Source organism: Rhineura floridana, chromosome 2 (assembly GCF_030035675.1).
Source record: "Rhineura floridana isolate rRhiFlo1 chromosome 2, rRhiFlo1.hap2, whole genome shotgun sequence".
Taxonomy (NCBI): domain Eukaryota; kingdom Metazoa; phylum Chordata; class Lepidosauria; order Squamata; family Rhineuridae; genus Rhineura; species Rhineura floridana.
In genome coordinates, this window is record NC_084481.1 from 185,485,405 (window position 1) to 185,509,405 (window position 24,001).

A 24,001-nucleotide genomic window follows, 5' to 3' on the forward strand; every position below is an offset into this window, starting at 1 on the left:
GCTGCCCAAAGTCTTCTGAACCTCTCTGCACTCCATGGTCTGTGCTCTCATTCCATTAAACTCTCAGCTACTGGTCTTTCCCCCATTCATTGGTCTCTTTGTCCACTTCCATCTCTCAGGTACCTCCTCTTTCCACACAATTCTGGGGAGGTCTGTAGCTTACTGACAGAGCACCTGATTTGTATGCAGAAGGTCTGGAGAGCCAATACTGTGCTAGATGGACCAATGGACTAACACAGTATAAAGCAACTTCCTACATCTTTCTGCAGATTGTGTTATTCCCTTTTATTCTTGCAGCACATTGCATTCGTTCTCTCTCTTCTCTCTGCCCCACCACAGGTGGTTCTGAATTTCCTCGGTTCCCCCATTATCACTTTCTAAATCTCTCTCTCCTCTCTATGTCAACAGTGTTTGCTTTTACTTTCCTGGAGCTCCTATAGTTAGAGTCAGATAAAGGTACAGTGTGCAAAAAGGACACTGAATGCAAGAGAGCTGTAATGAAGCAATATTCGTATCCTCATCTCTTTTTAGGGTGTTCCTGCAAACAAATAGGAACGGACTACAAATAGTGGGCATTTTCAATTCCTCCAAGCAGGCACAAAATTGAGAGGGACACAGTGTGGGGTGGGGTGCAGTTGGCCCTTCAGAAATAAAAAGAAATGTTCTACAGACTTTTATCTATATGGGAAAAGGCTTGTTTTACTAGAACTGAGTAAAGTTTTGAGATAGTTCTCTTACCCTATGCTACATTTTAAGTGACGTGCAAATTTTCAGTATGAGACTATACAGGAGAAAGTCCAAGAGAAGAGATACAAAGCCATAGTTTACTACTGTGACGTCTGACATATACATGAACCTAAGATCACCCCAAAAGCTGTGAAACTGCTCTAAGGCTTAGATGCTTCCATGGAAAATGCCCAACCTTGTTTAAAACCTGATTGGATGGATGCTGATTAATACTGAAAAGGGCAGGTCCCTCAATGTTAAGAGGATTTCTCCCTTGAGAATTTTCAGAGCTTCTTAATCCAGCCCTTCACATTGAAATGTTTACAGTGGGGAGTGTTTTAAAGCTGTTTCACATAATCAAATAGCCTCTGTGTGATCCCTTGCAATCATTCCTAGGTACAGGAAATGGCCAGAAAATTGCAAGCACACTCCCAGTTGCCACTTTGTGATGATGATGATGATTTATTTATTTATTACATTTGTATACTGCCCATAGCCGAAGCTTTCTGGGCGGTTTACAACAATTAAAAACATTAAAAACAAATATACAAATACACAAATTTAAAAACAATAAAAAAAAACAATTTAAAAACACATGCTAAAATGCCTGGAAGAAGAGGAAAGTCTTGACCTGGCGCTGAAAAGATAACAGTGTTGGTGCAAGGCACACCTCATCAGAGAGATCATTCCATAATTTGGGGGCCACCACTGAGAAGGCCCTCTCCCTTGTTGCCAGCCTCTCAGCTTCCCTCGGAGTAGGCACCAGCAGGAGGGCCTTTGATGTTGAGCGTAGTGTACAGTGGGTTCGTGTCGGGAGAGGCGTTCCATCAGGCATTGTGGTCCCAAGCCGTGTAAGGCTTTATAGGTTAAAACCAGCACTTTGAATCGAGCTTGTTGATTACAGAAATTGCAGAAGTGTATCCACGAAGGATTTTTTCTTATTGCTCCTATGTTCACTGGGATGGCATCCCAGAGGCCATACGACTGTTGCATATCTCTGTGGGCAGCGGAGGCCTGTCTGTGGAGGCTTCCTCACTGCAGGCTCTCACTCCGCCAGAGGTGCTCCAATAGTGGAGAGGGCAAAAAGGAGGCATTCTGGGGAATGTCCTGGTGGAGGCTTTACATCTGCTAGATCCAAAGCCCTTCCATTCTTCCAACATGCAACCAATTGGAAGGAAAATCTTTCCCCCACCTTCTGCTTTCCTGGTGTGACCCCAGCAAGGCTTTGGATTTGGTGGTTCCTCTGCCCTGAGTTCTTCTCCATCTGCCCTCTTTGGTTTGCTCTGCCCCTTAACTAGCGGTTAAAATAAACAGCAGTGTTTTTTTAAAAAACATAATGGAGGAAACAGTGGTGTTGAATGCACAATGAAAGGAGCCAGAGCTTGAAAGAAGCTCTGGAGACAGAAGGGATAACGTGTTGGAGAGAAGGGATAATGGCAGGGGATTTGTTCAGGGAGGCACATGGAGGAGTTATACCAAATTATATTAATGTGAACCTATGGGATGTCTGGAAAACAAAGATATGTTGGGTTTCATCCGCCTCAAATGTATCAAATCAAATTGATGCAAAAATGTTTGTCAGAAGCGTGGTAACATCAACATTTTGAGGAGGTAGTTGGTGGTGAGGGAAACACACTGAAGCAAGGGTGAGGAACTTCAGGCCAGAGACTTGAATGTGGCCCCCCAGGCTTCTCTAGCTGGCCTTCAGGATTCTCCACCAGGCCACACCCCCTCCCCAGCCACACTCCCTCTTGCCAGGACTCATCCCTCACCAGCCCTATTTTGGATGGAGGACAGAGTGGTTTGTGGGTGTGTGCAGAAACTAATCTACTGTACGAAGGAAACATTTACATTTAATGCTCCACCCACTTTTGCCTTCGGCTGCACCTGCCATTGACACGTGGCCCCCAGAACATTGCACAGGAGGAAACTAAAGAAAAGCAGTTCAATAGTAGTAGCTGTTTTTGTATTGGCAGCTTCCCTGAGTTGCCTATCAACCCAAGGTCCAGCCACAACAGTTCACGATAAGCCGATGATTCTGAGTGAAATTTGCAGCGCTATAAACCCAGGTATGCTCTCAGCTCATCACTAGAAATTAATAAGAATACACGGAATTATTGAGCCAGTACAGAATATGATGGATGTCACCCAGTGTTTATTGACTCCTGCAACACTTTATTTCATTCCACTTTTAAAAAAATAACATGAACACAAAATGTGGGTATGACGGCAAAATACCACAGAATCATTCAGCATCCAGCCCACCTGCCAGCAACAATGACCAGCATGCAACCTGGCAAAATGTATGCCCAAAATGTACTCCCAGAGAGATTGTTAGGGAGTAAGTCACAAAAGAAGAAAAAAAAGAGAAATTTGCCAGCAAATAGGTGCAATTTCCATGCAAACAACAGTAGAACTGATTATGTTGAAAAGTAATACCAAAATTATCTAATCAGTATGGAAGGAACAAAACATTAGTATGAGATGCAAAAACAAGAACAGAATTTCATTCCACAGTAAACACAATTGCTTTGAACAACAACTTTGTATGGTGTGCTTGATGTGCAAAGGAATCGGATTTGGAAAGATAATTATTGGACTGCATGCTTTTAATTGAGTTAACTATTAGACTAATCAATGAAGGCTGTAATCCCATACACTTAATGGTGTACACACCATGTTTTTGTGTAGAGAACATTATGCTGTCACTCCATGAATGGTGACTTGCAATTATTTTACCTCAGGTAAAAGCATCTGAGTTGAAACTCAAGTGTCTAATAAACATGCTTTATTAATACTAAATGCACTGAAATTATTTTACACTCCTTCCAGTTCTAGTCTTCAGCTGGTGCCCTTTGGTGGGGGCCTGAATAATATCAAAAGTATCTTTGACTTCTAGACAGTTTCTTAATAGATCAATTACTGACTGCTGAAATTGGATTCAAAGCCATTCAAAACACTTTATCTTTTTATAATAATCTGAAAGTTATCATAAATGTTGCATAAATGTAAGTCAGTAAAATGCTCAGACATTCAAACGCACCAACCTTACTACCATAGCCCTCACAGAATAGTAGAGTTGGAAACGGCATATAAGCGTCCCCCCTAAAGTATTCCTGCCTAGGCTTTTCAAGTTTTAAGATGCTTAGGGGTTAAAAGGGATGAGCAGGCAGGACTTTGCTTATCAATGACTGGTGAGGACGTAGCTTTATAAAAGAGAGAGAGAGAGAGAGAGAGAGAGAGAGAGAGAGAGAGAGAGAGAGAGAGAGAGAGAGAGAGAGAGTGTGTGTGTGTGTGTGTGTGTGTGTGTGTGTGTGTGTGTGTGTGTGTGTGTGTGTGGTATACATACATTTCCTTTCCAACTGACCAGCTATTTAGGGGTTATCTGCGGGGGGGGGGTTATCACTCACTAACAGAGATGGGATGAACTGGCTTTCTATGCTTTATCTACTCGAGTCTTAATTTGTGCTGATCACTTCTTTCTGAAATTAAGTAGACTGTGTGTGCTGAAGTCACACAGCATCCCACCAAAATGTATAAATCCATCCTGATCACATAGGAATTCAAGGGAAAAATGTATGAAGTGGAATAATTCAGAAGCATCTTAAAATTCAGACTTCAAATACAGACAGTAAACGTCTTTTTTTTCTGAAACAAAGTCATTTTGCTATGAAATATATTGCCTTTACATACCGTATTGTTAAATGGCTTAGATATTCTCACACAGATACGTACTAAGGCTGAACAGTGCCTAAATATTAGTCTTGTTCACAGGCTCTAGTTCTTGGGAAGCAGCATGCTTATCCAGGAATAAGGGAATATGACAACATTCTTTAGCTGTATAAAGCGTAATAGCAGAAAATTTAGTGACCAAGAAAAGGAAAAGAAAAATAAAATTGCCAGAGCCAATTAAGTTCCTGGAAGGCTATGGAACGTGGAAGAAAATATGTACACATGGAAGAACAAAGCAAGATTCACAACATTGCTATGGGTAGTGAAGAGAGTGAATTCCTATCCAGAGGATGTTTATGTTACATCAGTGGTTCCCAAACCTTCCCCCTCATGAACCACTACTTGAAACTTGCTAATTGTCTCCGTGGACTACTTAATGATTTTTCTACCCGTTGTAGCAATTATGAAGCACTGTGTTAGATTATTTTAAAATGTATTTTTACTGCTTCTTTTATTTCTCATGTTACATTTTATTGTATTACAATTTGGATTCCACAGAATTCAAATTATAATACAATATAAGAAATAAAAGAAGCAACAAAATACAATTAAAATCAATATTAACATTTAATGAGGACATGTCACGGACCATCTGAATGAAGCTTGTGGGCCACTGGTGGTCCATGGACCACAGTTTGGAAACCCCTGTGTTACATAGTTGGTGAAAACAAGAATATTTTGAGGGGAATAACCATTGTATTGCTCCCACCCTAAGCACAATCCATGCTAAGTGCTGAATGTCTTGGTTCTGCTACTAAGAATAGAAAAGTTATTTGTTAAATATATATATTTTGTTTAAAAAAGTGAAACTTGGGTAAGAAAAGGTGTGCTTGATAATTACCATACCTGCCTCAGCAGTTTACTCGCACAACAAATCTTAGGACTGAGTTCTAAGATTACAATGTTGAACATACTTTTTCTTGCATTCACAAACAGTGTTAAATTTGAGATTCAGTTGTACAGTCTAGACTCCATTGATGTCGGATAAGAAATTCAATCACAGATTTAAACTAATTCACGATGGCATCCCATGTCTCTTAAGCTGCCCAGTTATCTGCCGTGATTTGCCAGTCAAACATACAGAGCTCTATTTCTGTTTTACAAAGCATGGCTGGTGGAAGATCAGTTTAAAAAAATAAAATTAAAATAAAGCGTGACTAGGTGAACTCTTGACATATATGCCTGTAGTTGGCCATCAACGTTTCCTAAAACCTTTACAAATTTGGATAGGAAGTGGGACTGGCTGCTTCATAAAATGAAGCAAATGAAAATCATACACATATCCCTCATACTTCAGAAAAGAAAATGATTGTCACAAAACAGTGGACAGCTGCACAACTGCCTCTGCCTCTGCCCTGGGGCTTTAAAAGGCAAAGCGATGGAACCGCTGCTGCTGGTTGGCTTTAGCAACGTGGATAAAATCCAGGCAATTTTATGGTAAGTGATAGGCTTACCGTTTTTAAAAAAATAGTAATAATGATATAGGCCAGTGAAGCCAATAGTCTGTAAGCAAAGTGACAAAGCGGCCCATAAAAAGCCCCAAGTTGCGCATAATGAACGTGGCTTCTGACAAATATGTCGTTCCGTTTTGCATCTCTGATTGCTTGTGTTGTTTCCCATCTGTAGTGTGTTGCCATGGAGGATCCTTTGTAAAGCTCTTTCCCATTGAACTAGAAAAAATGTACATGAAGTGCAACTAAGACATGGGCTTCCTCAACTATTTCGAACGCTTAGAATCTTTATTAGCAGTATTGCCAACTTGACCTTGACATGAGCTGGAGGCTTGGTGATATTCTTCACTTTCTAAAACCCTGATGGCATTCTTCACTTAAAGGCAAGTAGAAAATAGGGGTGCTTTATGACAAATAGGTGTGATAGGAAGCTGCCACGAGTACCATCACTGTAATATGCAAATGCTAGGCAGTGCCAAAAAATAGTGCATTTTTGCAAGAAGAGCATCCAATAAGCACTGGAAACAGACCTCGTCTTTGGATCTTATTGCTTGCAAACAGTCCCAAAATTGTCACTACAAAATAATTGCATTGGATAAACCACTGTTCAGTCTTCATTAAGAACTGCTTCTGTCTTCCCTGCATCTACAATGAAAAATTGAAAACATAGTTAACTGGCAGAAGAGATACAGGGGGCAGACCTACATAATGTTCATACACTCAAATATTCAGTATGTCCCTTTCCTAGAGAAAATGCCCAATATTCTTGACATTACTGTTTGGCTTTACAGTTGAGCAGGCATCCGAACCCTGACCTTTGAAGTCCAACAATCAGTCTAACTACACTGCCACATGCTTGAAAAACCAGACCAAAACCTGATCTTGCTACTTATCACAACTGCCCCCTCAGTAAATGCTAAATCTGAAATCAGAAGAGAACTTTGGCTAGGCCGAAACAAAATATTATGAGGAATGTACAGCTGTATCTCTTTCCCACCTTCATGGTAAAGTTTCATTCTAAGATGATGTTTGATGTGATATGATTGTGCATCAAATTATCCCACCCACCTTCCACTTCATTGGGTCCTGCTTGCAGGATGCAACCCCCCCCCCGTGTGTAATGACATCACATCATCCAGAACATAAGAAGAGCCTGCTGAATCAGGCCAGTGGCCCATCTAGTCCAGCATCCTGTTCTCACAGTGGCCAACCAGGTGCCTGGGGGAAGCCCACAAGCAGGACCTGAGTGCAAGCAGCCATCCTTTCTTTAACTTGGCCTAGTTCACACATCACATTAAGCCACATTTCAACACAAACTATGGTTTAATAGGAAGGACCAGCATCCTGGTGCATGCTGCTCAAACATTCCCAAGGTGCTCATGACCAACTCCTGCTGCTTCCTTGATGCAGACAAAACAAGCCACAGTCTGACTGATCATGTCATCTAAATCCAGCTAACGGTTTGTTTTCTCCAAACAAACCATAAGCCAAGGTTTATTCTTGGCTTACTAGTCAAGGTCTGTTTGGAGGAAACAAACCATAAGCCCCAGTTCAGAAGACATGGGAAGCCAAATTCTGGTTTATTTTGCCTGTGATGCGGTGGTGGCAGCAGCAGCAGAGGAGGAGGAGCACCACAGATACTTTTGAGCAGCATGCGCCAGATGCTGCTCGCTCACATTAAGCCATAGTTTGTTCTAAACTGTGGTTTAATGTGAAGTGTGAACTGGGCCATTGTGTAGTTTGGATCTCACCTATGAAGAAATTATATTATCCGAATTATTTAATGACTAGTGCTCAATCAAGGGACCGACAGGCAGGGCAAGAGGTTGTCAGCCTCTGCTCCTTGTGAGAATGCAAACATTTCAGAGAAGCTTCTGCATGGGGCTAAATGTGTACCATTCTGGATGCATTACCCAAATTGTGGAATGCAGGCTACTGCATACCCAGCATATCTACCAGCAGAACCTATTTTCAAATATGGATTGAATTCCTGGATTGGGCATAAATTGAGTCCCATATAATTAATTCTATGGTGCTTGTGATATCACAAAATGGTAAGTGGTAATTATACAGATCTGATAATCGTGTAAAGAAATGAACATACCAACTAAATTCCTGAATTTCTTTTTGGCTTCTGCTCGTTCTTCAGCATCAAAATACCACACAGTCATGGCATACCTGCGAAGGAGAAGAAATTGATTTATGCCTCTGAATGCTACCCTACTGAGAGAAGATAACTACACTTTTCTCTCCTATAAAAAATAATACAGAAATAGTGATTTACTTCTACGTTAGAAATAGATTAAAAAGCAACCAAATTGGTCAGTAGGTGACAGTCTAGGCATGCACATAATAACTCTGTTCATTTGCAAACAAGGCACGCCGATATAAATAGGCAGGAAAATATAGCTGGATTTTATGCCTTCATCTCTGTTCAGTTAGAGACATCTCCAGAGATTAAAAGAGCATGCAGCAACTTACCTAAATTGTCTCTTGGTAGCGTATGCCAATATTCTGAAGCATGAAGATAGTTGGCTATAGCTACCCAATACACTGTCTAAAGCAAACCTCCCAAGATGGCAGGTGTTGTTAACATAAAAATGCCATCAGAAAAAAAATATATAAGCAGAAATCTTTTAGGCATACCCAGATCAGAGTGAGAGCAATTGCAGATGCAGCAGTAACCACAGGGGCAAAGGCATGTGGAAAAAGGTGGTGGTAATCTAAGGTTTCAAGTCAGCGATTGGAAAACTTTTTATAGGCTGCTTTTGAACTATCGAGATCTTGGCTTAATAAGCCAAAATAGGCACAAGCTTCAGACACCTACTTGCTCCTCCTTTTGCACAAGTGATGATTTGTGTCAGGGTTTGCAGTTGGCCACAGGTTCTTGTTATGTCTGAACCAGGAAGTTAGAATATGAAGTCATGGTTTAAAGTTGGCTTCCAGATCCTGGCTTGTTTGAAAGCCATTACCATAGGTTCCTGATCTGGACATAACTGGAAGTTATGGTTAACTGTGGTTCCTTGGTCATTTACTTGCTTGCGTGAAGTGAGGAGCAAAGAGGGTGCATGCAGGTGCCTGAAGCTTGTGCATATCTTGGCTCATTAAACTGAGATCTCAATCTTCTGAACCAAGATTTAAATGGAAAGTCACTGTCAACAAACTGTTTGCTATATGCCTCAACCGTTATGCAGTTGCTTTTAAAGAATCCATTATACTATTGCTTGCTTACATGTACCAAACCTGATCAGGTTAGAAAAATCTCCCAGCATGAGGTACTCTTCTGAACAGGGCAGGTCAACATGTTCAGCATCCAGAGAGACAATGGAAGCACATGTTGCGTCAAGAGGCCAACATGAATTTGCATACTATTTTATGCAAAGCCATGCATATGCAGATCACTGGCACAAGAACAGCTCGCTTTTCATATTTTTTAACTCGAAATGTCAAAATGCGAAAGTCATTTCCTCAAAAACAAAAGAGATGCCATCAGAAGGTAAATATAATGAATTAAAACTGGTTTTGTGATCGCTCAAACAGTTTCTCATTGTTTTTTAAATAAACCCTTTAGTGTGATCCTTTGTTCTAGTTTTGGATCTTGTTTTTGTTGCATTTATGTTGCTTTTGGTTTGATGGCCTTATACATTACTTTGTACTTAAATTATTTTGCATTTTCTATCTATTTTGTATTTAAATGTATATATTGTAAGACATCCAGTAAATTTTGTATTGTGGAGCAGCAACAAGGAAGCAAGTGATATTCCCTTCCCCCTGCTCATTTCATCAGCAAAGTTCATCGTGACTTTAATGACGGCCAGAATATTTGTCATATAGCCCAGTTTCATTTCGCTTGACTAGTAGCAAATCTCCAGGTCTCAGGAAGAGTACGAAAGGTCCTTCTCAGATATGCTTCTCCACATCATTCAACTAGAGATGCTGGGGATTCGAATTCGGATCTTCTGCATGGAAATTATGTAGCCTGTCACAGACCAGTGGACCCATTACTTTGGATTTATTTACTATTTATTAGTCAAATAGAAATGTTTTCTAGGTGACATTCAAAATAATACAAAGAATTAAAACAATATTCCAAATCAACAAAACCAAGAAAGTCCAACTAACCACAATTCAATAATAAAATCGACACAGTGAAGCAACCACATTGCTATCAATAGAGCGCCTATCCAACAGCTAAAACCAATCAACTGCCGCCAATCTTACAGAATAAGCAGGATATTAAAATACAAACTATCCAAGGGTGAAATCCTGGATCATGTGAGCAGTCTTTCCCTTCCTATTCCCACTGCTCTTCCCCCGCACCTCAGTTTTCTGCATTGCCCCCAAATCTACTCTGCCAAACATTGGGGGCAGATTTGGAGGGCACACAGGGCACTGCAGGGAGAAGAGGCAGGGAAAGCTCCATTGCCGGAGTGGAAGCCCATTCCACTCATAGATTCCACAGATGGGTATAATCCAATGATACTTTTTTAAAAAAACAAACACACTCACATCTCCTTTACCTTGTTGCATAGGAGGGCTGCACTTCATGTGGGTTTCTTCGGTCTGACCAGAAAAAAAGCAATCTATCGAATATCGGTTCAACATCTGCTACGTAAGATTTGCCCTCCGGGAATATTCGTAGAATTCCCCCATGCAGCTTGAGAGACACAGAGAGAAAAATAGTATTCATTTTAAACTTATGATTCACAAGCACACCATAAACTGGCTTGCTTTCTTCTTACGTGTGCAAAAATTAGGGCAAAATGGAAGATTCAATGTAAAGTGAAACAAAAATATTACTGGGGGAAAATTGTGGCAAAGGTACACAAAGAAGCTTTAAGCGCTGACAATTTCTGCCTCCCTGGTACCATTAATGGGGTTAGAAATGATGTTTGACTGTCAATAGGATAAATACAGAAATGTTTCTCAAAGTACAGCTGTATTTAGCCACATGACAAATACAGGCGACATGGGGGAAGTAGGCTATATCAAGGACTTTTCCTGATAATATCAAGAAAGCTGTTACTTTTCTGTCTCCCTTTTTATAGAATGCCCTTCTATCATTTATGGTGTTTTTTTTTTTTTAAAGGTTGCTGCCTCTTGGAGGGCTCACTGTAACTTGCAAGCTTCCATACCAATTCCATAGAATGTTTTAAGTGTACACTTGTGTTTTTTAACTTCGTTTGGCTGTATTTTTCTTAAATGAATGAACTCTTAATGGAGAAGGGGTGGATTGGACGAATGCTCTTTTTGCTAAGCCTTCAGAACCTCATGTTTCTCCTGAAAAGAAAAAAAGATTTCACCCCTCCCCACAAACTTCCATGAGGTCCATGTGTTGATTTTACTGTTACAACAGAGTTTGCTTACTGTTTAGTCACTGGCACACTAAACCTGAGTACTTTACCCCTCTGTTTATTTATTTCTCTCAGTATTGCCATTGGCACTTATACAAAAGCCCCGTTGGAAGCCTTAGGGCACACCCACAATACAGCAGTTCATGATTTTGGTTCAGAGCTTTTACTTCACAAGGAACATGGGAAGCCTCAATGGAAAAAGCAGGCACTTTTTTTCCTGGGAAATGCCGACACTGACATGAAGAATTGAACCATACAGACTTCAAAGCCAGCTCTGGTCCCACAATCTCATAGTCAGCCATGAAGAAGGGCAGGGCAACAGTGCTGGCTGAGGACTTTAACACATGAAGACGGTAGAGTTCGCAAACATTTTATAGCCACCAATAAAGCTCCGAAAATAAGCCCAGGTTTACACATTTCAATAGGGCATGCATGTCCAATAGTGATTGCATCCAACTGTAGCTCCTGATGAGCTGATGTAGCTACAAGAGCTGCATGATATGTGTGTTTGTGACTTTTCTGTATGCTTAAAGAACATTCTCTTATTCTCTAAACCACTTAGAGGTTTTGTTACAATCAAGCAGATTCTACATTTTTGTTAAATGAAAAATAATTGGAAGTTATAATGAACTCTCCAGGAGGCAGCAAGCCATTTCATCCATTGGACAATTTATATATACCTCTTATATTTAAATAAAAGTCTGAACAGAAAAGGGTTTTTGAAAGGAAAATGCAGACAGGACTCTTCACTTTCCTACTCAAAGAGACTTTGGGACCTTATGGACCTTGTTTGCACATTGCAGTAAACCATAATTAATGGTTTACCACAATCAAACCATTCTGGTCTATTTCAGTCCCCCACACTAGCATTATGAGAAAACAAATCACAAACCCTGGGTGACAGTCATGGTCAAATCAGGGAACATGGCTTGTTTTGTTCCCAAGAAACCACAATCAGTAGCTAAATTTGTTCTTGGATTACTGAACATGGTTTGTTGGAGCAAAACAAACACAATCCCTAGTTCAGATGTAAGGCTAAGCCAGGGATTGTGTGTTTTTTCTTCACAGCACAGGTGGGGAGGAGTGAAAGAGCCCTTTCAGATGCTTTTGTTGTAAACGATTAACTACGGTTTACCATCATGTGCAAGCTGCGCCATTCTGTCAATATCAGCCACAATGGCTGGACATTACTATTAACTGTAGTGGACATTTTTTCAGATTCAGGGCTTTGAAAAGTGCTTTTCACAGATAGCAATCCTAAAGGCAAAATGCCAACTCCTTTCTCTTTAGGTATATCAGCAGCAAACTGCCTCCAAGCCCCAAACAGGTATGTTAGCAAATCCACTACTTTTCTGAGGTTATGGTTAAGGCATGGGAAGGGGGAGGCTTCTGCAACATGGACAAATACAAGTTTGCACAATCTTCTTATTCATAATGCAAGACAAAGAGAAAACGCTCTTAAGCTCAAATGTTCCTTTAACATTCTTTAAAGGTTGTTTCATGGGAGAGGGATAGTTCAAAGGATGAGAGGACCACAAACTATCCTGTCATTGTTTATTTAATCTGCTGCAGCTGTCAAGAGTGCATTCGTTTCTTTGTGGTGCCGTTTTGTTTTCCTCAAGCTAAAACCTTCTTCATCCATTTATTTAAACAGCAGCCACATCCTCAGCCCAGAATCTCTGAATAACCACTTGTCTTCCATAAACTGTGTCAATTGAAAATGAAAATAATGCAAGGAAATGAGTTTTGGCTTCATATTTCCCTTGTGCTTACCGTAAACAGCAATGGTATTATGGGTTATTTTCATTTATTGAACAATTATCTATATATTGTTTGTAGTAAAATTACACAGCAGTTTGCTTCCCAACCTGGTACCCTCCAGATGTTTTGGACTACAATTCTCATGAGTTGTGCTGGCTGGGGCTGAGGAAGTTGTAATCCTAAACATCTGGAAGACATCAGGTTGGGACAGCTGGCTTAGACCAGGAGCAGCTGGTGAGGAGGAGCATCCCTGTGGACGTGGCTTCATGACAGCAGCATCACTGCCACATACCGGTATAGTGTGAGGCAGAGAGGGCAGGGCAGGGCAGTTGCACCAGTGGAGCCAATTCTGTGCTCCCACCACTGCACCCAAATCACTCTCACCTTGCTGCCACCTGCCACACCCCCGTGCATGGTTGGGAGGCCAGGTCCATGGCACTGCCCCTCCCTGCCAGGCACTCTGGGCTTAAGATATTCCACATAGTTCAGAAAAGTGTGAAAGACTAAGAAAGCAACTAAATGGAGAAATCATGCTTGTGTGTGCATTTCAAAATATCATGCTCTTCCTACCTTTGAATCCCAGTTCTTATTCAGGTAGTAAATACAAGTGATACAGCGCCCATCACCATTGGGATTGTCTACATGACGCACATAGCCAGTTCCATTCCCAGGGTAGCAGGCTACCATTGCCTAAGTAATGAAATATTATAATTACAATTATTATTACTACTACTATTGTTATTATCAGTTGCTTTATATAATCAAAAGGTCTCAAAGAGACTTGGCAAAATAAAATGCAATAGATAAAAACCAATTTAAAAGCTTACAATTTTTTTAAACAATGACAATACAAAATCCATAAAATGCTCATCCAGCAACATATTAGAAAAAACCACTTTCTACCCAGTCCACTAAAAGATGGGCACCAAAGTAGAAGGCAACATTAACCCACGACGTGAGTGAACAGAAAGGTCTGAGCCTGGTGCATAAAGATTGCCAAGGATGGTGCCAGGCATGTCTCCCAGGAGAGAGCAGCGCTACTAAAAAGGGCTGCTCTCTTGTGGCCACCCTCTGCACCTCCTTTGGATGGGGCTCTGCAGAGAAGGGCCTCTGATGAGGACCGCTGGGTCTAGCCCGATTCATATGGGGAGAGGCAGTCATTGTGGTAATGAGGTCCTGAGCTGTATAGGGCTTTAGATATGAAGAGAAGGAGCACCAGGTCGATTTTTCATAAATTCCCCAGGCTTTCTACTTACCCTTTATGCCATCAACCAAAATAAAACGTCAAGGTTTTCACTGATCGCTGAATGATTTCTGTAGATGCTAACAAGATTATTCATACACACCCTATTCTCCAAGGTAATCCTGCTCCCATGAAATCAAGAGCAACGCTCTTAAAGACTAATGCTCCTGGAGAAGAATGTGAAACTAATTTTTATCTCAACTGATTCACTAATAATTTTAGGCTGGAGATTAGAAGGTGAAATTGAGGAATAGTCAATCATGTTGCAGCAGAGAATTTAAACAGCATTTTTTAAAATTCAGCAGGATTAATGTAGGAATGATCACCACAATCCTGCATGACACTGGTCCTGCTGCCTGCATAAGCCCCCACTGAAAGTGGAGCAAGCATTGTGTGTGAGCACAGCAGGTTGGATGGTTTGGTTTCCTTCTAGTCCCTTCCAGTGCTACAGTGCTAGGATTTGGGGGGCCAAACTTGACATTCCATGAAAACACTTGCACTAAACCTTCAATTGCTTTCCCGTCACCACCAGAAACGTTATCATCCTCACAAAAATTGCATTTGAACCAGAGCAGCAAGAGGGTAGCTGATTGAGGAGGCAATGTTGAGCAGAAATATAGCAGATGGAGAAAGGATTAGGTGTCCCCTGCACCCAGTGCTGTTGTTTCTTATTCACATGGTTTGAACATAAGAATGCCACCTCAGGCTCCTACTGGGAGGAAGGGCGGGATATAAATCAAATAAATAAATAAATAAGAGCCCACCAAGTTCAGATTCCTGTTCTCATAGTGAACACCCATAAGCCTATGGGAAGGCCACAAGCAGAACCTGAGTCCAACAGCACTGTCGCCACTTGTGATTTCCAGCAACTGATATTCAGAGGCACCTCCAGCAGTAGAGGTAGAACACAGCCATCAAGGCTAGTAGCCATTGATGATCCTATCCTCCATGAATTACTCCAAAGCTGCCTTTCCTCGAGACAACAGGGACTAGAGGGTTTATGCTCTGTATTTCTGTGTAATATCCAGTTCAGCCCTCAGTTATTCGGGTGCCCTTTAATCACAGGACACAATGCACCAGAAAATTCTCCTAAGCAAACCCCACTGAAGTGAATGGCAAAGGTGCAAAAGCACTTGCATAGCTCACTTTCATTTCGGTGGGACTTTCACAAGAGAACTTTCAAGATCAGTACCCAGAATGTAGTTTCAGAGCATATAACTAAAAGTTGTTATAGGTGTATATAGCCACAGAGCATGTTTTCCTGTGGCAAACAGGCTGCAATCTTGATGCTCTACAGATATAGTCTATTCCAGATCCTCCCCTGCAGGGGTGGTGGGCAGATTAAGATGCTCCACCCTTGGAGACTAATGGAATCCAAAGAATTCCTGAATGCCTGGGGGAGTTCCCAATAGATATAGCAACTGACCCTCTTGAAGCTCTTGTCATGCTGTGGAACGATGCATTGGGCTCTTAACACAGTTGCCCTTGAGCGTCCTCTCCGGCATTGTGAAGCCTGGGTTGCGGCTTGGTAAATCAGTGAACTAAGGGCAATGAAACAGGCTGGACACTGGCTAGAGTGCAAGACATGCCGAAAGGCTGATCAGGCATGAGTAAAACATCAGACTGTGCCAGTGAGGGTGGCAAAGACGGCCCACTTCTCTACTACCATCACAGTCTCAAGTAGCCATCCAGTGGAGCTTTTCTGTATTGTCAGGAGTCTGCTGACATGAACTCGAGGAAATGTAGACCCTTTAAAGGCCCACTGAATTGTTTGAAAGGTACTTTTAGGGTAAAGTTGCTCACCTCCGTAGCAATCTTGATGCCCCATCCACATCTACTGTAGTCCCAGTGACGTGTCCAGGGCAACATCTGCTGCACCTTCTTGGGATCAGTTTCAGTTGATGCGGCATGATGATGTGGACAAAGTGCTTGTGATGATGCAGCCAGCAATGTGTCCTCTCAACTCTTGCCCTTCTTGGCCTATTAAAGCTTGCCGAGGGGGTATGACCGAGTGGATCCAGGGTGTGTTCAACACATTGTTGCAGGAGGGAGTGGTCCCACCGCCCTGAAAGAGGCGGTGATCTGACCACTCCTGAAAAAGCCCACCCTGGATCCATTGGTTTGTGACAACTACCACCCAGTTGCAAATATCCCCTTTTTAGGGAAGGTGATCGAGAGGGTTGTGGTGCAGCAATTGTAAGTGCTCTTGGCTGAAATAGATTATCTTGACCCATTCCAATCTGGGTTCAGGTTTAGTTAGGGGACTTAATTGGCCTTGGTTGCCCTGATGGGTGACCTTTATTCGGAGGACAGGAGCAGTGTGATCCTGTTATTCTTACTTGATCTCTCGATGGCTTTGGATACCATTGACCATGATATCCTTCTAGGCCAACTTGGTGAGATGGGTTTTAAAGGCACTGTTTTGCACTGATTCCAATCCTATCTCCGGAGTCATTTTCAGATAATAGCTTTTTGTGATTGTCTTTCAGACCCCTGGCAATTATGCTGTAGGGTGCTGCAGGGTACCATCCTGTCCCCAATGCTGTTTAACATCTATATGAAGCTTTCTGGAACAGTCTTCAGGAGATTTGGGGTGAGGTGTCAGCAGTATGCTGATGATACCCAGCTCTATTTCTCTATAACATCTGAATCAGGAGAGGCTATGCAAGCCCTGGACCAGTGCCTGGATTCTGTGGTGGGCTGGACTCAGTTTATTGGCCCAAGTCTGAATCCTAGCAAGATAGAGTTGGTGGGTTGGTAGTTCCCGAGTTCTGATAGTTGGTCAGCTGCCTGCTTTGGATGGGGTCATACTCCCTCTGAAAGGTTCGTAGTCTGTGGGTGCTCCTGGATCCATGTTAGTCGCTAGAGGCCCAGGTGACCTCAGTGTCTAGGAGTGCCTTTTACCAGCTTTGACTGGTAAGACAGCTGCGGTCATTTTGGACCAGGAGAGCCTGACTACTTTTGTCCATGCAATGGTAACCTCCAGGCTGGATTATTGTAATGTGCCCATGTGGGGCTGCCCTTAGGATTGGACCAGAAGCTGCAGCTGGTGCAAAATGTGGTAGCACAACTGCTCACTGGGGCAGGGTATCACCAACATGTCACCCCACTGCTGAAAGAAACGACACTGGCTGCCAATTAGCTACAGGACTAAGTTCAAGGTTCTAGTTTTGGTGTATAAAGCCCTATACAGTTTGGGACCAGGATACCTGAAAGACCGTCTTACACCCAGTCGATCACTACGCTCTGCAGGTGAGGGCCTCCTGCAGATACCATCTTATCAGGAGGTCTGTTCCACACAACATAGGAAGTGGACCTTTAGTGTACTGGCACTTTGGAATTCCCACCTCTTAAATATTAGACAAGTACCTTATCTGTTATCTTTTCGGCGCCTACTGAAGACCTTCCTCTTTCAACAAGCCTTTTAAGTAGAGACCTTATCCCAGGTTGTGTCTGTGTTGGATCTGCTTTTTAAGGTGTTTTTAAAGCTTTTTTTAAAAGATGATTTAAAAATGTTTTGTTTTAATATATCTTAAAGTCTGCTTTTAAGATGTTTTAGGGTGTTTTAGTGTTTTTGTTTACCACCTTAGGCTCCCTCTGAGAGGAAGAACAGGATATAAATTTAATAAATAAAAATAATGTAGTTTATCTCCATTTTCATGATCTGCTTCTGAATTTGCCAGATGTCTCTTATTTGAAGGAATATCCCTAAATGAATATCACTTCTCCACAGAATACTATGAAAGCCACTTATTTCCATTACCATAATACCATATTTTTTCCTGCCATGCTTTCTCCTTCTTTCTTTTTTCAAACTGTTCAGGTGATCAGTTTCCTTCCTTCAAGATATCTAATGCCTTGAAAGGAGCAGAATTCCATGGCCTCAGGTCATTCTTAGCTCTTCTGCTAAGCTTTTCAAATCTCTTGGAGCTTGCACAATGAGCCAACATGCGCTTACTATTTGAGACCAAGCCGCAGAATTGGCCAAAGCATACCATATACTTTTTGCTCTGAATATTTTCAGACCCACCAATATAACCATTTGTTCTCGTTTTGTTCAGTTTACCAGAACAACAAATATGAAACCCCCACAAGAACCACAAAGGACCACTGAAGATGACAAGGGAGAATGCACGTTTAGTACCCGGCAGGAGGAAAAAGGTCCTTCTTCAGAGCACGTACTCATTTAGCCTGTTTTTACAACTAGAAACATATCAGAGGCCTAAGGCCATTCTTCATGAGCGCAGTCATCACCACCACTGCCTCTTGCTGGAGGCCAAGGGTCTCCTGCTCTGAAGAGGCAGGTGCTAGTATTTACAAGGGAACATTCTCACCTCAACTCTTTCTGTGGAGAATGTATTCCACCTGGAGCCCCCCCCCCCCGAGTCTGAAGCAGCTGGCATTAAAACCATGTGCCACTATCTGGTGAGGAGGCTGTGAGAAAAGGTGCAGCTGGAGGGAGCATAGCCCAGTGGAAGAGCACATGCTTTGCATCCAGAAGGTCTCAGGTTCAATCCCTGGCATCTCCAATTAAAAGGTTCCAGTAGAAGGTGATGTGAAAGACTTCTGCCTGAGACCCTCGGGAGCCACTGCCTGTTAGAACAGACATTACTGAGTTACATACACAATTCATGAGTTGGTATGAGGCATCTTCCTGTGTTCTCTCTCTTCTTTATACACAACAGGATCACCCCATCCAAGCCACTACGCAAATAAAGAGTCTTAGATTGGAGGGCTGATTGACAGAGGTTTGGTAATGGGTTAAAAACAAGTAAAGACTTGTTGTCTAAATCACTGGTTATAATCTGATTGTCTTGACTGATGTAGGAAAAGAAAATTTACACATGCACTGTAGGATAACTTCAGCCAAGACACAGTAACAGCCAGCTCACCGGCTATACAAAGGAAATGGTCTTGGCACACTGTCATGCCCAATCAAATTACACTTCATACAGCCCTGCCCAGAGAGATATTATTGGATTCATATTTTAAACCTTTTGATTTAGAATCAAAGAAAGGATGCAGCGGGCAAAATATTTCTTCCGCCCTTCTTTTCACCCCTACCTCCAAATACAAGCCGAATAGTGGTTTAGTCAGACAAGTCTCTTTATCTTCAGTGCTGGTTGGCACTCACCAATAAATGCTTGCAATGTAGAGGTCAGAGAACAAAACCAAAAACTGATTTTGGTAATTGATAGTGAATATCTTACTTTATTTGCTCTGGACACATATACAAAAAATAGAAGCAATAGAAACTTTGCAACATGACGGGCCAGTAAGTTACTTTTCATCAAAAGCGAGATAAAATCACCAGCAACTACAGGTTAATTATAAATCCAGCTCACATGCTCCTGCGTATGTTGCTAGCTACACAGATGTTTGGCACTATAAACCTTGATTGTGCTGACTGGAGGAGTGCCTCAGTTCAGTCCTCCTAACAGATGACAGGTGCATTCAAAGTTGACCAGCTTCTGTGGCGATTGCACACTGAGATCCAAATCCACAAGGATCATCATAACGTTTGTGAACCATTATTAACCCTGTGCAAGAGCCAATCAGGAAGGTGATCCATGTGTAGGAACCTGTTGGAATGCATGGATTACTTTTGCTGGAACACAGTTTACTACATGTTACCCTCAAGAGATCATACTCTTAAATTAAAAAAAAATTGCATGCAGTCCAGCTAAAGTTAAGCAGTTTGAAATCCCACAGATGACTAATGTCTAGGCCACTTAGATACAGCCAGGTTGGTGTAGTGGTTAGAGTGTCACGCTACAACGCGGGGAGACCCGGGTTCAAAACCTTACTAAACCATGATACATGCACACAAAAGCTTATGCCAAATGCCATAATAAATTTGTTAAATTTTTGAAGCTCAGTGGGTAACCTTGGCACAATCACTATCTTTCACCTTAACATACCTCACAGGGGTGTTGTGAGCATAAAATGGGAGGGGCATGTACACCACCCTGAGATTTTTTTTTTAGAGAAAAGGTGGGATATAAACAAACATTTCATATTTTTACTAGGAGTTCTCAATCAATTGTTGTTTACACTATCACAGCTACAGAAAATGAATCCAAATATCTCCTGTAAATGCTGCAAGACACTATTCCAAATCGTTTCTAACATCTGGGATTATGACATTCAGGGTTGTGGGATTTTTCTTTTAAAAAAACTAAACTTATTTTGAATTTGCAAAGGGATTTTAACAGGAAACTTTATAGTTGTTTTCTGATCCCAACTTAAGGGAGGGGATGGGCTATATATTTTAATACTTAAAAGCATATGACTATGTACGAAATATACAGCTTCACAAAAAATGAGTAAGTAGAACAATGAACCTGAAAGATCTTTATGCTAAAAAATGACAGTCCTTGTAGCAGACTGTGGGCAGAGAAGTGCTGAAACATCATCTCTTTTCACCAACCCCTATGCAACGTTTGGATGAAGGTTTAAACAATGAAGGGAAATTACTGCGGACCTTGCTAGAGCCTGCTGAAACAGTATCATATTTTATCAGAGCTCTCGTTGGAATTATTCCAGAAAAGATGCAGCTGTTCCATGTGGGGCTTCCAGCTGTCAACACCATTTTTGGGTTAATTCAAAAGAAAATAAGGAAGGGTGGAAGAAAGAGGACTAGTAGGAACATCTGAATGTAAATGTAGGTAACTGGTAACCACCGGAACAGCTGCAGAAACAGCCAGCATGTACCCCACCCTCTCACACACACACACACACACTGAACCAATCCCACAAAACAAACTGCTCACTTTACATTTTGATACCAATGCATAAAATACAGTTACTGAAATACTGTACATCTCCTGTTAGGCTGTTTTCTGTTGTAATTTGGTTTGTATTTTTAATTGTTGTGATGTCAATTTCTTTGCTGTAAACCGCCCAGAGAGCTTTGGCTATGGGGTGGTATATAAATGTAATAAATAAATAAATAAAATAAATAAATTTCTGATGAAGTTTTGTAGTTATATGCCTTCAAGTTGATTACGACTTATGGCGACCCTATGAATCAGCGACCTCCAACAGCATCTGTTATAAACCACCCTGTTCAGATCTTGTAAGTTCAGGGCTGTGGAGTTGGAGTCGTAAACAATTTTGGGTGGAGTCGGAGTCAGAAGAAATGTACTGACTCCGACTTCAAAATAAAATTAATAATTTATTTTTTTTGTTTTAATGTATTTTAAGGTCTTTTTATGATGTCTTAAAGTGTTTTTAGCATTTCTGTTTGCCGCCCTGGGCTCCTGTTGGTAGGAAGGGCAGGATATAAATCAAATAATAAATAAATAAAACAAATAAATAATATACATTTGCCATTTATGAAGGAGTCGGACAGTAGAAAAATAGAGAAGGAGGAGTCGAAGGTTTGACGTACCAACTTCACAGCCCTGCTTGTAAGTTCAGGTCTGTGGCTTCCTTTATGAAATCAATCCATCAATCAATTTGAGGAAGAGTATTATATAAATATTGACTGTAGCTATGTTCTCTTTTTCTAAACCAATTAAGTCAACGGCAGCTAGGAAAGGTTGGAGAAGTTTGTCAGAGCTGGATTGGAAAGGAACGTCTAGGGCTCTTAAAAAGCCCACACCAATGGCGAACCTTTTCTTTTTAACCCTGTCCCTGCAGAACTCCCACACAGATCAGTATCTGTGCCAGAGAAAGGCCCCCTCTCCACCCCCAAAGCACCTTCTCTACCCTTCCCTTTTCCCGGAGAGAATGGCTGAGTGCTGCTGCCCCCACCTCAATTTCTTGAGCCACCTGGATTGGCTTGAGAAATTAGCTGATTTCTCACTTGTTATTTTCTTGGGAAAAAACCCAGCTCATTTCCCGATGAATTTGGGACAGGTGGGGAAGACTGGATGATCTTCCCCATCCCTTAACTTTGGCTGGATCATATCCTAAGCTTGGGAGTTTATTTTCAGGTTAGAAATAAGTAAAACAAATGGATAAATAAATTAAAGTCTGCACGCTTGGCCATAAAATAGTCCTCTCAAACAGGCTGCATTGTTACATTGTTTTTCACCAGAAAGCAAGAGAAACGGCTACGGGGGCTGGAATTAAGGCAGAGAGAAACGCTCTAGCCATAGAAGTGTGATTTCTGCTTGCAGCAAACATCTGAGTCTCTTCTGATTATCAAAACAATTAATCTTTCTTTGGTAAGAAGGGCGTCCTCTTGCTCTTTACCTCCCCCCTCCCCGTAATTCAGCTTATTCTGTCGTGAATATTTATCTGCAAGCCTCTTCTCCTCATGCCCTCTCATATGGTTTTCTTGCAATCCTGAACCTTAAACTTCTCCCCCACCTTTTTTTTTAATGTTGAAATTGCATGTGGCAGCCATCCCCCTTTCTGTCCCTAGAAGTGCCATAATTTTGAAATCGATTGACTGGATGCCAAGAGCAGCCATGCCATCACAACCTGACAATGTGTGAGGCTGTTGAAAATTAATTCTCTTCTTTCAGGAGTAGTCACGAGTCAGCCTCCAATTAGCAGGAGTAAACACTCCTGGTGCATCAATGCGTCTGCACACACAGAGATCAGTGGAAGCTCTTTCGGTTCAGGGAGGCTTCCTCAGAACTGCTGTGTGTGTGATCTGGCTCCTTGCCAGCTAGATGATGGCTTAATGACAGTGCTACGTGCGGTGCGTGAGGCTATCTGCAATCAAACACAAACTTCACTCCAGAGTACACTTCATAGAGAAGCGATCGACGGAAGGGAAAGCACATACAAAACATACAGCACTTCTTATTTCTTTTTTTTTTTTTACAATAATTTTTATTCAAATTTTCATAAAACATACAAAACAAAATCATAAAACATTCGAAGACAAAAAACAAAACAAAACAAAAATGATTAAACAAAAAAATAAAATGTTGACTTCCCATTTGTCGCAGATCAAATCAGTTGTAGGTCTACAATATATAACAATCCTGTCTCTTAAATTATATTATAAAATCACTTTCCTCCAGTAGTTATCTTAATTAATCATCAAATCTCACAAACATTACTTTATTCTTTCCACAAAAAGTCAAAGAGAGGTTTCAATTCTTTAAGAAATATATCTATCAATTTTTCTCCAAATAAACATGTCGATTAACCCATCTCGTTAATAATAATAATAATCTTATTGTCATAACCATAGTCCAAATAAACATATCGATTAATCCATCTCATCAAAATCTGTTAGGTCCAATAATTTCAATAGCCATTATTCCATTATCCATATTAATTCCATCTTCCATCTTCAATAGTCCTGTTAAGTCCAGTAATTTCAGTGTCCAATCTTCCATTATCAGTATTCCATAATAATCTTGCTGTCATAGCCATAGTCATATAATAAGAGTCTGATGGGAATTTCCTCTATCCCAAATATTTTCTTGCCATCAATTCTGAATAAGTTGCTGAAATATTGTTGTAAAGTCATATCTGTGTTCTTCTTTTTTACAAAACGCACTGGCTCATCTCTTGAGTTTTTCCATTGTCACATGGCTGCAGTTAATTCCATAGATTTTCTCTATATCAAGCTCCATCACGTCATTCCAGTCCAGAAGATTATCCAAGCCATTGATAACTTTATCTCTAATATCTTCATTAATTTCTTCAGAGATAACGTTAAATTCCAAACAGTAGATTTTATTTCTAATATCCATAAACTCCAGATCTTTTTCCAATTCCACATTTGTTCCAATCTCCAGGGCTTGTATCTTCCCTTTATTTTT

General features: G+C 41.1%; 1 protein-coding gene across 4 annotated transcripts in view; it reads right to left on the reverse strand.

Moving 5' to 3' along the window:
- Positions 1 to 2,861: 2,861 nt before the first annotated feature.
- EGLN3 (egl-9 family hypoxia inducible factor 3) overlaps positions 2,862 to 24,001 on the reverse strand; it is a 45,608-nt gene continuing 24,468 nt past the window's right edge. For 3 of the 4 annotated variants that reach the window (XM_061611622.1, XM_061611624.1, XM_061611625.1), the window contains exons 2-5: positions 13,595 to 13,714; positions 10,430 to 10,566; positions 8,014 to 8,087; positions 2,862 to 6,554 (exon numbers count right to left, since the gene is read on the reverse strand). In XM_061611622.1, the coding sequence (XP_061467606.1) occupies positions 6,517 to 6,554; positions 8,014 to 8,087; positions 10,430 to 10,566; positions 13,595 to 13,714 (369 nt within the window). In that variant the 3' untranslated portion in view covers positions 2,862 to 6,516. Of the gene's footprint in view, positions 6,555 to 8,013; positions 8,088 to 10,418; positions 10,567 to 13,594; positions 13,715 to 24,001 lie in introns of those variants that run through there. The other variant, XM_061611623.1, reaches the window with a different exon arrangement.